General features: G+C 42.4%; 2 protein-coding genes across 2 annotated transcripts in view; one reads left to right on the top strand and one right to left on the bottom strand.

Annotated features, from left to right (window-relative positions):
* Positions 1-6,052, bottom strand: part of LOC121571285 (proline-, glutamic acid- and leucine-rich protein 1) — a 22,436-nt gene extending 16,384 nt beyond the window's left edge. Inside the window, exons 1-6 of the mRNA XM_041882670.2 lie at positions 5,874-6,052; positions 5,465-5,635; positions 4,897-5,046; positions 4,577-4,648; positions 4,385-4,444; positions 687-843 (exon numbers count right to left, since the gene is read on the bottom strand). Coding sequence (XP_041738604.1) covers positions 687-843; positions 4,385-4,444; positions 4,577-4,648; positions 4,897-5,046; positions 5,465-5,635; positions 5,874-6,017 — 754 coding nt within the window. The 5' untranslated portion in view covers positions 6,018-6,052. The remainder of the gene's footprint in view (positions 1-686; positions 844-4,384; positions 4,445-4,576; positions 4,649-4,896; positions 5,047-5,464; positions 5,636-5,873) is intronic.
* A 47-nt stretch (positions 6,053-6,099) lies between these two features.
* LOC121571286 (mediator of RNA polymerase II transcription subunit 11) lies at positions 6,100-11,783 on the top strand. Its single transcript, XM_041882671.2, has 3 exons — positions 6,100-6,371; positions 9,308-9,438; positions 11,454-11,783. Exons 1-3 carry the CDS (start codon positions 6,302-6,304, stop codon positions 11,595-11,597), a joined length of 345 nt encoding a protein of 114 aa, XP_041738605.1. The 5' UTR covers positions 6,100-6,301; the 3' UTR covers positions 11,598-11,783.
* Positions 11,784-15,553: the final 3,770 nt, after the last annotated feature.

A 15,553-nucleotide genomic window follows, 5' to 3' on the forward strand; every position in this document is an offset into this window, starting at 1 on the left:
GTAACAATGACCCAGCAAATTACAATGCTTGTCACCCAACTAATAAACCATATAATTTGACATTGCAAAAGCCATTTTACAAGCATTTGAATGCTGAAGGTGCCACGCAGATGTTTGAATATAAGATCAGAGGTAGGCCTACCTCTGGCACGAGCAGCTGCGCTCTGTGCCCAGACACAGTTGTTATCTGGCTTGGAGATCAGTGACTGTCATACACATTTACATGCTTAGTTCGATAGGCTACTGAAGGAGAGGACGCATCAATTCAGTCACAAAAGATTAGAGGTATTTTCGAATGGGGGAAATAACATTATATGAGTAAAAGCCGTTAGTGAAATCGGCAGTTCGTAAACGTTTGAATTGATTTTCTGACCGATTCATGCTACATTTGGATCGGTTTGGGCTCCCGCGGACCGGTGCACTCGTATCTTAAAACATTTGAACCGGATTCCGATGCGTATCGGTGACTCATTACATCCCTAGTAGATAAGCATCATTCTGGTTGTAAAACCCAGAAGACAATTTTCATGTTTTTATCATTCATGAAAGCATCTCAGAGTAGAAGTGCTGATCTAGGATCAGGTCTCCCCTGACCATGTAATCTTATTCATTATGATCTATACGGCTATACTGATCCTAGATCAGCGCTCATACTCAAACTTTATGAAAGAAAAAGCATTCTTTACCTGATTCAGAGCCCTGGTAGAGTTGTGCCAGTATGCTATTGGCCGAGGCCAGCAGGCAGTGAAGCTGACTGGTCCATCCCTCGGCTCTGCGCCCGCCACCCCCTCTCTCCACGACTCCGCCCAGACAGGGCAGACGACCATAACACTCACATGCTACCTGGAGATGGAGATGGAAGAGAGAGATGGAGGAGAAAAGTGAAGGAGTTGACAAACATGAGGTTTGTATAAATAAAGCATACAAATAGAGATAGATTTGACATGGAAGAAACTGTGACCCGTTTCAAGAAACTAGGCATGTCACTACTTCACAGAAGAGGCATTTGAACGTTTTTTATTTTGTGCGTTTTTTTGGCAGAAATGCCTTCTGGAACATGTGCCTTAATAACAAACTTTTATACCATGAACGTCCCTTTTTCAGGACCAAATAACTTCACAGATCTTCATTGTAAAGGGTTTAAACACTGTTTCCCATGCTTGTTCAATGAACCATAAACAATTAATGAACATGCACCTGTGGAACGGTCATTAAGACACTAACAGTTTACAGACGGTAGGCAATTAAGGTCACAGTTATGAAAACTTAGGACACTAAAGAGGCATTTCTACTGCCTCTGAAAAACACCAAAAGAAAGATGCTCAGGGTCCCTGCTCATCTGCATGAACGTGCCTTAGGCATGCTACAAGGAGGCATGAGGACTGCAGATGTGGCCAGGGCAATAAATTGCAATGTCTGTACTGTGAGACGCCTAAGACAGCGCTACAGGGAGACAGGACGGACAGCTGATCGTCCTCGCAGTGGCAGACCACGTGTAACAACACCTGCACAGGATCATACGAACATACGAACATCACACCTGCGGGACAGGTACAGGATGGCAACAACAACTGCCCGAGTTACACCAGGAACGCACAAAATCTCCATCAGTGCTCAGACTGTCCGCAATAGGCTGAGAGAGGCTGGACTGAGGGCTTGTAGGCCTGTTGTAAGGCAGGTCCTCACCAGACATCACCGGCAACAACGTCGCCTATGGGCACAAACCCACCATCGCTGGAGCAGACAGGACTGGCAAAAAGTGCTCTTCACTGATGTGTTGCGGTTTTGTCTCACCATGGATGATGGTCAGATTCGCGTTAATCGTCGAAGGAATGAGCGTTACACCGAGGCCTGTACTCTGGAGCGGGATCGATTTGAAGGTGGAGGGTTCGTCATGGTCTGGGGCGGTGTGTCACAGCATCATCGGACTGAGCTTGTTGTCATTGCAGGCAACCTCAACGCTGTGCGTTACAGGGAAGACATCCTCCTCCCTCATGTGTTACCCTTCCTGCAGACTCATCCTGACATGACCCTCCAGCATGACAATGCCACCAGCCATACTGCTCGTTCTGTGCGTGATTTCCTGCAAGACAGGAATGTCAGTGTTCTGCCATGGCCAGCGAAGAGCCCGGATCTCAATCCCATTGAGCACGTCTGGGACCTGTTGGATCAGAGGGTGAGGGCTAGGGCCATTCCCCCCAGAAATGTCCGGGAACTTGCAGGTGCCTTGGTGGAAGAGTGGGGTAACATCTCACAGCAAGAACTGGCAAATCTGGTGCAGTCAATGAGGAGGAGATGCACTGCAGTACTTAATGCAGCTGGTGGCCACACCAGATACTGACTGTTACTTTTGACCCCCCCTTTGTTCAGGGACACATTATTCCATTTATGTTAGTCACGTCTGTGGAACTTGCTCAGTTTATGTCTCAGTTGTTGAGTTTTTTATGTTCATACAAATATTTACACGTTAAGTTTGCTGAAAATAAACGCAGACTATATGGCCGGGCGGGGTGGGTGTGGAGCCAGAGACATCAGGGGTTCAAACTGTAGAACCCAGTTCCTACATTTGAATATAAAAATTGATTTTATCAAACAAAACTATGCTACATTTTAACTCTGGGACCCTTAGGATGACAAATCAGAGCAAGATTACTGAATGTAAGTATATTATTTACCTTCAGAGGTGAATGTATCAAACCAGTTGCCGTGATACGTTTTTTTGCTTTTGTGCACTCTCCTCAAACAATAGCATGGCATTTTTTCATTGTAATAGCTACTGTAAATTGGACAGTGCAGTTAGATTAACAAGAATTTAAGCTTTCTGCCCATATAAGACATGTCTATGTCCTGAAAAGTTTGCTGTTACTTACAACAGTCATGCTAATCACATTAGCACACATTAGCTCAATCGTCCTGTATACGGGACACACGATCAAAGTAGAGGTTAATAGCGCTATCGACAAAGCTCAGTGGGAAACAGTTATGATGGACTACTTTCTGGAGGATGATAGTGCCATGCTGACTTAGAAAATTAATCAGAATGACGAAATCCTTGATTTAGGTTAAAACATTTTCATTGAACCAGACATTGTAGAGTCTTCTGATGACAATGGTGGGGAAGAAACGGTGTCGTTGTCACTGAAGAAATTGACCGAGTTTTGAAATCAGTGGAATGCCTGGTGGAAGCAGAAAGAGGATTGCCAAATGTGGAGAGTCCAAAAAGAGCACAGAAAAAAGGCTGTTGTATAAAACACGTCTCCGGATTACATCTTCAAACTAAGGGCAACCATGGCATCCGTGACAGAGAGAGAAGCGTTCATCCATGTATATGGGTAAGAGTATAGCTACATTTTCAGATATTATTAGTTTCTAATTTTGTCAGAAAGTCATTTTCATTGCAAGTTAAAGAGTGCTGTTAGCTAGCTAGCTAATGTTAGCTGGCTGACTCGCTAGCTAATGTTACGTGTATGATTGGTGTAGTAATATTATTAGTATCTCAGAAATTCATTTGCATTGCTAGTTATAGCCTAATGTTAGCCAGCTAGCTAACATTGAACCTAGTTGGTTAGCTTTAGCTACCTGCAGATTCATGCATGGTAGTATTGCCACGTTCAAAACTGGGAATTCTGAAAAGTACGAGGTCAAATCATGACATCAGTGATGTTCCGGTCGGAGCTCTAGAAAGAGGCCCGAGTTGGAATTCCGAGTTGGATGACCGTTCAAATCGATTTTTCCCCAGTCAGAGTTAATTTTCCCCCCTGACTTCCCAGTTGTTTTGAACGCGGCATTAGAGTTGGGATTATGGTTAATTGTTTAGCTAGCTACATGTCTAAACCAAAGACTCCACTATGCAAGTAACCAGTTCACTGTACCGTTTACACCTTCTGTATCCTGTGCATGTGACAAATAAACTTTGTTTTATTTGATATAGTGTGTTTACCAGAAACGGTAATGTGAAGAACAACATGACCTGCACCAAAATCAGATTAGGATATAGGCCAAGGACTAGATAGTGTATTTTTGCTACTACTTTCACCACATTTAGTCTTGAAATATGTGGTTGTTTACTACACTGTGAATCCTTAAAGAGATGGGTGGGGCTAAGGCTTAAGAGGGTGTGAAGGATGCTGAATGGCTGTAGACAAAGAAGAGCTCTCCAGTACGTGTACGAAAATATTCACGGGCCATTTTCTCAAAAGTGGGGTTACAAGTTTATCAACTTTCAAAGCAGAATTACTTTCCCATTGTTGCTCAACTGCAGTGTACGATATACCATTTTCAAGATCGGAGTCTCTACTTTTATCCAATGTAAAAAACACAATTTCAAATTTTGCTACATAGGACCGAATCCAGGTGGTGGGTCACAAATAAACTGAAGACAAACCTCTTGTACTTTTGGGTTGGCACTGTCCATTTTGGATAAGAAATAGGCACCCAGTTTGTCCTGTCGAAGACAAATAGTCAGACAGAGATAAAACAACAACATCCATAACAACAACACAATGTCTCCCAAATATGATGTACTAAAAGAGTATCGTATTTGTAATATAGTAAATGAGTATGTTCTAATACTCACCCTCAGGGAGCCACAGGCTCGAGGATAGAAGGTCATACATGCGGTCATCCCCTCCATGGCAGCTAGGTGACACTAAACATACACACACTGTTACTTTACAACCACACTGTATGCTACAATCCACAAATTGATCTATTGATAAATGTTCTGTTTGCAGTCAGCTAATATCGATTAGATCCAACAAAATAAATAAAAGCAATTGCCTGAATTCTGCTCTAGTAGTAGAATGAATCACTAGTATTTCACTGCCACCTTTTTGCTTTAGTATCCTCCATCTTACATAGTTATCTACTACAAGCTATTCCCCAGCCCTAATTTACCTCAGACTTGAGGCCTAGCAGGGAGGTGAGGATCCCCAGGACAGAGTTGAGGCCCACCTCCCTGGCCAGCTCAGGTAGCTGGGAGGAATACTGGAGCAGGTCCTGGAGGACACCCACTGCTAGCTGGATGGAAGGGAGAGGGGCCTGGGACTGTGGGATATAGGAAAAAAGGGTTTGAATTAGCTTAAGTAGATTTTTTAAATAAGACATGTTAAGAGATTTAGCCCAGTTCTTTGATGTCCCCATCCACATTTGATTAAGCAAATTCATAAAATGTGTGTCTCTCTCTGGGTTATGTGTTTTGCTGTACAGGTGTGTGTCTTGGATTGAATGTTTTGGACAGATGCCTCTCCAGTTCTTGTATCTCTGGTGTGTGTGTGTGTTTATCGTGAAAGTCTACAGCAGTGCTTGACTTGGACTGAAATAGGTGTCGGTACTCAATTTTGAGCTAATATTCTATAAGAGACACAGGAGCTCAAGCAGTAGAACATTTGAGGTGGTGGTACTCTTCCTGAGCTCCTTCCCAAGTCAAGCACTGGTCTACAGGTGTCTTCATACAGTGTCTTACCTGTATGACCTGTTGTAGGGACCGTAGCCATGAGAGACAGTGTTGTTGGAACACATCACTAGAACTGTCTTTGACCAGCACGGAGAGAAGGCACAGACCCTCGAACTTGGTTTTGCTGTTGCCGAGTTTGGCGTTGCTGAGTCCCACGAGACCACCGACAGCTCCGGTACTCTGGGGGATAGGAGCGAGAAGTAAGTGACAGCAACCAGGCGATCAACACTGTTATACAAACTTTAGAAGCAAAACGACATTAGAGTTGGCTATGTAGCAAGATATATGACACAATAGCATACAGCAAGGGAAAAACAAAGACTAGCACGAGTCGATTGCATTGAGACATATGCTACGGACTGGAGCGCAGACGTGATGCCATGCGTGGCCAATTCCAAGAATAGCTGGCCAATTTTACCTGAGTCGAGAACACGCCATGCTCCCGGTAATTCGCTAAAAGTGCAGGTAAATATTCGGGCCGCTGCTCTTTCAGAACAGACACGAAACCCTCGGTTAGCCGTATATTGGAGGGGCCATGCATCCAAGCCGCTGTTGCAGCCATCTTCCCACTCCGCCACGCTAAAACGTCTGAATTATGCGACGGAAGTATTTAGGCAATGAAGATGTTGACGTCAATTATATGCGTCCTTACTCGGAAAGGTTTTTGTTTTGTTGATGTTCGCTTTCTGTAGTGTTTTTTTTTTTGCATTATGCAGGAGTTGGGCTGCATTTTGGATTAATGTATTGAATTAACAACCTGTTTGCTACGATAGTGTGCCGTAGCCGCTTCTGGTAAGATTCGTTTGTCTATTTTTTTATTACTCCCAGTGAGTGAAATTGATCCTGATGGCGAATGACCGACTGCGAGCTTTGGAAGAGGTGGAGAATCAAATTGCAACGATTCTGCAGTGCGCTGGTTAGTCTACCCATGCATTCATCAACAACAGTTCAAATACATTGTAATAACAAACGCATACCTAGCTAGTTAGATATACAGTGCATTCGGAAATTATTCAGACCTCTTGCCCTTTTCCACAGTTTGTTACATTACAGCCTTATTCTAAAATGTATTAAATTGTATTTTTCCCTCTCATCAATCTACATACAATACCCCATAATGACAACAACCAACAAGGCAGTTTTAAGAAAATAGTTAAGAAAATATTTACTAAATAATTTTTTTTTAAATAAAAGTAACACAAAATAACAATAATGAGGCTATATACAAGGGGTACCGGTACCCAGTCAATGTGCAGGGGTACAGGTTAGTCAAGGTAATTTGTACATGTAGGTAGGGGTAAAGTGACTATGCATAGATAATAAACAGCAAGTAGCAGCAAATAGTATAGCAGCAAATAGTCCAGGTGGCCATTACATTAATTGTTCATCAGTCTTATGGCTTGGGGGTAGAAGCTGTTAAGGAGCCTTTTGCACCTAGACTTGGCGCTCCGGTACCGCTTGCCGTGCGGTAGCAGAGAGAACAGTCTATGACTGGAGTCTTCGACAATTTTTTGGGCCTTCCTCATGCTAAATCTTTTCAGTCTCCTGAGGGGGAAAAGGCGTTGTCGTGCCCTCTTCACGACATTCTTGGTGTGTTTGGACCATGATAGTTTGTTGGTGATGTAGACACCAAGGAACTTGAAACTCTCGACCCGCTCCACTTCAGCCCTGTCGATGTGAAGGGGGGCGTGTTCGGCCCTCCTTTTCCTGTAGTCCACGATCATCTCCTTTGTCTTGCTCACGTTGAGGGAGAGGTTGTTGTCCTGGCACCAAACTGCCAGGTCTCTGACCTCCTCCCTATAGGCTGTCTCATCGTTGTCGGTGATCAGGCCTACAACCGTTGTCGTCAGCAAACTTAATGATGGTGTTGGAGATGTGTTTGGCCACGCAGTCGTGGGTGAACAGGGAGTACAGGAGGGGACTAAGCACGCACCCCTGAGGGGCCCCCGTGTTGAGTATCAGCATGGCAGATGTGTTGTTGCCTACCCTTACCACCTGGGGGCAGCCTGTCAGGAAGTCCAGTATCCTGTTGCTGAGGGAGGTGTTTAGTCCCAGGATCCTTAGCTTAGTGATGAGTTTTGTGGGCACTATGGTGTTGAACGCTGAGCTGTAGTCAATGAACAGCATTCTCACATAGGTGTTCCTTTTGTCCAGGTGGGTAAGGGCAGTGTGGAGTCACATTTACATGTATTCAGACCCTTTACTCAGTACTTTGTTGAAGCACCTTTGGCAGCGATTACAGCCTCAAGTCTTCTTGGGTATGACGCTACAAGCTGGGCACACCTGTATTTGGGGTGTTTCTCCCATTCTTCTCTGCAAATCCTCTCAACCGCTGTCAGGTTGGATGGGGAGCGTCGCTGCACAGCTATTTTCAGGTCTCTCCAGAGATGTTCGATCGGGTTCAAATCCAGGCTCTGGCTGGGCCACTCAAGGACATTCAGAGACTTGTCCCAAATCCACTCCTGCGTTGTCTTGGCTGGGGGCTTAGGGTTGTTGTCCTGTTGGAAGGTGAATTTTCACCCCAGTCTGAGGTCCTGAGCCCTCTGGAGCAGGTTTTCATCAAAGATCTCTCTATACTTTGCTCTGTTCATCTTTCCCTCGATCCTGACTAGTCTCCCAGTCCCTGCCGCTGAAAAACATCCCCACAACATGATGCTGCCACCACCATGCTTCACCGTAGGGATGGTGCCAGGTTTCCTCCAGACGTGCCACTTGGCATTCAGGCCAAAGAGTTCAATCTTGGTTTCATCAGACCAGAGAATCTTGTTTCTCATGGTCTGAGAGTCCTTTAGGTGCCTTTTGGCAAACTCCAAGTGGGCTGTCATGTGCCTTTTACTGGCCACTCTACCGTAAAGGCCTGATTGGTGGAGTGCTGCAGAGATGGTTGTCCTTCTGGAAGGTTCTCCCTTCCTTCTCTACAGAGGAACTCTGGAGCTCTGTCAGAGTGACTATCAGGTTTTTGGTCACCTCCCTGACCAAGGCCCTTCTCCTCCGATTGCTCAGTTTGGCCTGGCTGCTTGCTCTAGGAAGAGTCTTGGTGGTTCCAAACTTCTTCCATTTAAGAATGATGGAGGCCACTGTGTTCTTGGGGACCTTCAATGCTGCAGACATTTTTTGGTATCCTTCCCCAGATCTGTGCCTTGACACAATCCTGTCTCAGAGCTCTACGGACAATTCCTTCGACCTCATGGCTTGGTTTTTGCGCTGACATGCACTGTCAACTGCAATAGACAGGTGTGTGCCTTTCCAAATCATGTCCAATCAATTGAATGTACCACAGGTGGACTCCAATCAAGTTGTAAAAACATCTCAAGGATGATCAATGGAGACAGCATGCACCTGAGCTCAATTTCGAGTCTCATAGCAAAGGGTCTAAATGCTTATGTAAAAAGGTATTTGTTTTTTATTTAATACATTTGCAAAAATGTCAAAACTGTTTTCGCTTTGTCATTATGGGGTATTGTGTGTAGATTGATGAGGAAATGTTTTAATTTAATACATTTTAGAATAAGGCTGTAACATAACAAAATGTGGAAAAAGGGAAAGGGTCTGAATACTTTCCGAATGCACTGTACATTAGCTCTGATCCAGGGCGTTAGTGCGGCTTGCTAACGCTGGGCTTTCACCCTGGACCAGAGCTAACAATAGTATCTGTGTCGTTACATCGCTAACTAACTAATTGTACCTAGCCACACATTTATATAATAGAAATAGAGCTCTAGAAAGAATGGGCATTCATTGTCGCTCTATTTTCTCAATGTCTGTAGTGGTTTAAGACAAGCAATGCCAGTTTCTATAAGTAATTACATAAGCTGTAGGCCTAATTCTGTTTTCTTTGTTAATCTTCTCTAGGCAACATTGTGTTGGAGCTGTCTAAAGACAAGCACAACGCCAGTTTCCTGGACAGACAGCTCAGCCAGTTTACTGGATCCGTCAACAGAGTGGAGACTGAGCTCAGCTCACAGATCAGATACCTCACACAGGTAACACACGCACACAGAGAGACGCATGCACGCACAGAAAGACACAGTTGCATGTTTACTGGGGCCGTCAACAGAGTGGAGACTGAGCTCAGCTCATAGATGCGCTACCTCACACAGGTAAGAGGGGACACAGAGACGCACAGACAGTCAGCTTAGTAAATTCACTAGCTCTGTTAGAGTAGACTGAGTTCCGGTCCCAGATCAGTACCTCACACAGGTAGGAGAAAGAAGACACAGACACAGATCGACACACATGCATGCCCTCGCACACAGTGTGCCATGCCGTGAATTGAAATATATATACAGTACCAGTCAAAAGTTTGGACACACCTACTCATTCAAGGGTTTTACTTTATTTGTACTATTTTCTACATTGTAGAATAATAGTGAAGACATCAAAAATATGAAATGGTACATATGGACTCATGTAGTAACCAAAAAAGTGTTAAACGAATCAAAATATATTTTAGATTCTTCAAAGTAGCCACCCTTTGCCTTGATGATAGCTTTGCACACTCTTGGCATTCTCTCAACCAGCTTCACCTGGAATGCTTTTCCAACAGTCTTGAAGGAGTTCCCACATATGCTGAGCACTTGTTGGCTATTTTCCTTCACTCTGCGGTCCGACTCATCCCAAACCATCTCAATTGGGTTGAGGTCAGGTGATTGTGGACGCCAGGTCATCTGATGCAGCACTCCATCAATCTCCTTCTTGGTAAAATAGCCATTACACAGCGTGGAGGTGTGTTGGGTCATTGTCCTGTTGAAAAACAAATTATAGTCCCACTAAGCGCAAACCAGATGAGATGGCGTATCGCTGCAGAATGCTGTGGTAGCCATGCTGGTTAAGTGTGCCTAGAATTCTAAATAAATCACAGACAGTGTCACCAGCAAAATACCCCCACACCATCACACCTCCTCCTCCATGCTTCACGGTGGGAAATACACATGCGGAAATCATCTGTTCACCTACTCTGTGTCTCAAAAAGACACGGCGGTTGGAACCAAAAATCTCACATTTGGACTCATCAGATTTCCTCCGGTCTAATGTCCATTGCTCGTGTTTCTTGGCCCAAGCAGGTCTCTTCTTCTTATTGGTGTCCTTTAGTAGTGGTTTCTTTGCAGCAATTCGACCATGAAGGCCTGATTCACGCAGTCTCCTCTGAACAGTTGATGTTGAGATGTCTGTTACTTGAACTCTGTGAAGCATTTATTTGGGCTGCAATTTCTGAGGCTGGTAAATCTAATGAACTTATCCTCTGCAGCAGAGGTAACTCTGGGTCTTGCTTTCCTGTGGCAGTACTCATGACAGCCAGTTTCATCATAGCGCTTGATGGTTTTTGCCACTGCACTTGAAGAAAGTTCTTAAAATTTTCCGGATTGACCTTCATGTCTAAAAGTAATGATGGACTGTCGTTTCCCTTTGCTTATTTGAGCTGTTCTTGCCATAATATGGACTTGGGTCGTTTACCAAATAGGGCTATCTTCTGTATACCACCCCTACTTTTTCACAACACATCTGATTGGCTCAAACGCATTAAGAAGGAAAGAATTTCCACAAATTAACGTTTAACAAGACACACCTGTTAAATGAAATGCATTCCAGGTGACTACCTCATGAAGCTGGTTGAGAGAATGCCAAGAGTGTGCAAAGCTGTCATCAAGGCAAAGGGTGGCTATTTGAAGAATCTCAAATATATTTTGATTTTTTAAAACACTTTTTTGGTTACTACATGTTATTTCATAGTGTTGATGTCTTCACTATTATTCTACAATGTAGAAAATAGTACAAATAAAGAAAAAAACATGATTGAGTAGGTGTGTCCAAACGTTTGACTGGTACTGTGTGTAACTTGGTAGTGTAGATATAGCTCTCATGTGGCCTACATTTTTCTACATCAAAGTTATGCATGTTTCACATTCACCTAGTAGTGTAGCCTTGTGCGAGCCAGAACGGCCCACATTCACCTAACTGAACACTAACATTTCTCCCTTTCTCCCTCTGTCCCTTGTAGGTTGCCACAGGCCAGCCCCACGAAGGCTCCACATACTCAGCCAGGAAAGACTGTCAGATGGCCTTGAACCGAGCAGAATATGCCAGGGTCAAACTGGGAGAGCTGGGACGCACCTGCGAAGTCATGCTGGATCCACAACCCTGAGAGAGCACACATGGTCGGCACTCGGCAGAGCGCAGTAGGTGGATGTTTCCATCGCTTGCTGTCACCATGGTGTTTTAGGACCACCTGCCGAAGAGAGGTGGGGACTGAAATACTTTTATTTTATTTTTGTATGATATCAGTCAAATGTATCTGGCAATGTTCTGTAATAAAGTTAGTGTTTCATTACGTTTTCCTGCTTGTGTCATGCATACATTTATCTTGTATAAACACACACAGAAGGTACACACACTTACAAATAAACAGACACGTTTTTATTTGACATTTTCTAAAATGCAGTACAAAATAAAGAAGCGACATATATTCTCCAATGTTGTAATGTTTTTGTAATCTTTTACATTGTCATTTTGTTCCATTTTATTGACTAAAATAACATATTGCTTTTACAGCATCTTGGTTTTCTTGATAACAATATACTTTGTCTTAATTTAATTAATTCACAGATAAAGTATCAGGTAGCATTTAAGTATAGTTCTCTATGAATCTACATTTTTGTAGTAGCTTAAATTGTCCTTAAAATAAAATAAGTCTGACTCGATACACAACAGTCTACAAATCGACATGATTGCGTGCGTTTCCATGGATAGATACCTCAACTAAGATTGAAGGGAACAAAAATAGAATATTTGTTTTTAAAGGGGAAGTTCAGTAAAATACTTAATATTTTAGATGGTTCCTCACCCAGAACGTAGTCTATGGGCCAGGAGAAACTGTAATCCATGGATAAATTGTAAAATACTGAACTTCTACTTTAAGTTTTTCTACACTTCACTGGTTTATAGACATGAGGACAATCGGCATTCAGATTTACAAAAAAAAAAGGAAAAGCTGGTAACACTTCTACCTGAAGCTGTTTCTTATGAAGTCGTATGCCTTATTAAACATTCATTGCACATGTAACTGTATAATATAGTAACAAGACAAGAGGCCCATGGCCTTAGCTGTGACATATTATCAATATAATGGCCTTACTGCTTAATTACACCGTTTAATACACCTCTATGGCTTCTACAGTGCTGTGAATGTTCATTAGGCTTCATAAGATGCCAATTAAGGTACAGAGTTACCAAAAAATTGTAAATTTTACATGGTCCCTAAGAGTTTCTGGAGGTTCTAAAAGTTCTATATCACAAATATCACAACATTTCCCATACTGTTGCAAGACAGTACATTGTTAGAATACCATGCCATGCGTCAATCCATTCATAACATGAACAGAGTATGAGCTTCATAACCTTCTTATGAACCTTTATAACCTTAATGTGGGACTTCATAACCAATGTGTTGTGACTGACATCACACCGCTGGAAATATATTTACACAAAAGCAAAACATTAACTTGAATGCAGATTTCCATTCTAGTAATTCTATTTCTATAATTGTACAACCTCTATCATCATCATCATCATCATCATCATCTGGGTGCGTTCAAATGTGTAAAAACCAACCAATGTACAAAATGTTTTGTTAACGTGACCAATATAACTCTTGTTAACCATGGAAAGTTGTTGAATTAGGCAACACATTGTTAAGAAAAAAACACATTCTTGTCATTAAACCAAAATGGCGACAGTTACAATCAAATCAATTTAACACACCTCTGCCCTGATATTAAAATACATCTTATGAGAGGTGATCATTGTTGTTACATTGCATTTGCTGGCTTAGTAATTTGTAGCTCTTGGTTTGCTGTAGTTGTTGAAGCTTATCCTTCTGAACTGTACATAAGGTGGATACTTTTCACCTTTTATGTTTTTATGTTATATAAATCTATAACCTGATCAAACACAGTGATTTCCAATCTGATAAATGAGCCAAGTTGCAATCAATCAATCCTCCTTATCTACCTTTGTTCTGCACCTACACACCAGTATAGACACACATATACCCATAATTGACTGCAATGTACTTCTCTGTACTATCCTATCAAGTGTCTACAATCTAGATACTACAGCAGTAGCCTATGGTTGAATCCCAAATCATCCTCTTCCCATCGCCCCTCCATTTGCGCGTTCACACTTGCCTCCACCATTTGCACAAGTGTCCCAAAGCTGAGGGAGTGAAAATTATCAAGGGTGTAAGTGCTAATTAGACTCTCAGATAACAAGGCTGCAGTCTTCAGAGCGATATGTTTGGAGTTTGACCAATTTCATACAAAGGAATGTAGAGGCGTGCCTAATTATATGCCACGTGCATTTGTTTATGTCTGATTTCAAGACTTGACACATGTAAAAGATTAAGTACCTCCCAAATTAAATGTTTAACTGTTACTGAGGTGTATATCTTGTAAAACGGCAGAGGGGATTTGTTAATTATAATTTCATGCTCGTATTATTCATTCAAGTCAGGAGTGTGTCCCAAAGTTGATGGGTTTATTGATCCCATCGTCACTCTCTAGAAGTCACCATCGGAGTTACGTCAGCAACACGTGACAACGGAGGGTCCTCCGAGCGAGTTGGTAGGGGCAAGGGGGTGGTTTGGGATTCACTCTATCTCTCCATATCCTGGTTATACCGGTTTCCTATACAATTCAAAAGTGAACTTATTTATTGACCTTAACATGGATTTATGAAACAACATTCAATTGATGAAGAATGTTTTAAGTTTAATTTACACAATTTTAACTGTGAACACCAGCATACTAAGAGGTCCTGGAGAACCTGGATTGGGGAGTCTGACTGACTATCCTATAAACTGTGCTCTGATTGGACTGCAGTGATCTATAGTGAACTCCTTCCTATTGGCTGTTGAGTTGAACAGAACAGTAATAATATTTACAGCAGTTGAGAGAATACAGCAGGGAATTATCATAAGGTTAGTTTATATCACTTATGACTTTTTAATAATGAAAAATAAAATGTCTTTAGAATTAAAAAAAATTATGGCAACATTTAAGTACACATATCTCTGGCGATTATTACAACGACAAAAATATAATTATTTCTCCCCCATTAATTTCCCTACCTCCCATCCCCCTTGCCTGGCGTTTCCCATCTTTCCTCCCATCTATCTTTCCACTCCTCCCTACATTGGTTATTCTGATGATTGAGGCTAATGTTGGATGCTGGTAGGTTTGAGAGATTGGTTAATTATAAACTTAGCAGATTTGAGGTAGAAGATACCTTAACCACAGATCTAGGATCAGATAACCCTACCCTCAATCATAACATTTACCATTACACTGATTAAAACAATCTGACCCTGTTATCAGTGATTAGGGGAAAACTTCAACCTGCATCAAACTTTCTTTCCAGAATCTACAGTATATTCAAGAGACCTGCAGAAGACTGCAGTACTGATCATCACACACCAGGGGTGCAATTGAACACACATTTGTGACTTCTATCAAAAAATCTCCTTGGCTGATCTAGAATCAGTTTTGGCCTGGTTGATCATAATGAATAACATTACATGGAAGGGACGGGGAGGGGGGGCTGATCCTAGCTCAGTACAGTACATCTTAGACATGAGCCCTAATCTTATTGACGGTGGGGTTCAATCAAACTGCAACCAGGACATGCCACCTGACTTTTGGCAAATCATTAACGTAAAATAATAGTTATTTATCGTGTTCATGGCATTCATTGCATGTAGGGTGTGTGTGTGTGTGTAGGTTTTGTTGCCGGACGTCTCCTATGTAGTCCATAACAGAAAAGGCCACACTGTCTGTACATATGATTCCCTGCATCCTTACGATGAGTGCACCACACTCGCACCCTCAGTGTAAGTGCACTACACTCACACCCTTCCTCACTGTAAGTGCACTGCACTCACTCCCTCCCTCACTGTGACGATATGTAATCGTTCTACACTTGCCATAATGGGTAGAGTATTGGGTATTGAGTTATTACAAATTGGGTAATGAGTGTGTGTTAAGGATAAGTGAAAAGGTGTAATGATAATGATAATAGTAGCATAATAACCAGTGATGTAGTGGT

This window comes from Coregonus clupeaformis, chromosome 8, assembly GCF_020615455.1.
Source record: "Coregonus clupeaformis isolate EN_2021a chromosome 8, ASM2061545v1, whole genome shotgun sequence".
NCBI classification, from domain to species: domain Eukaryota; kingdom Metazoa; phylum Chordata; class Actinopteri; order Salmoniformes; family Salmonidae; genus Coregonus; species Coregonus clupeaformis.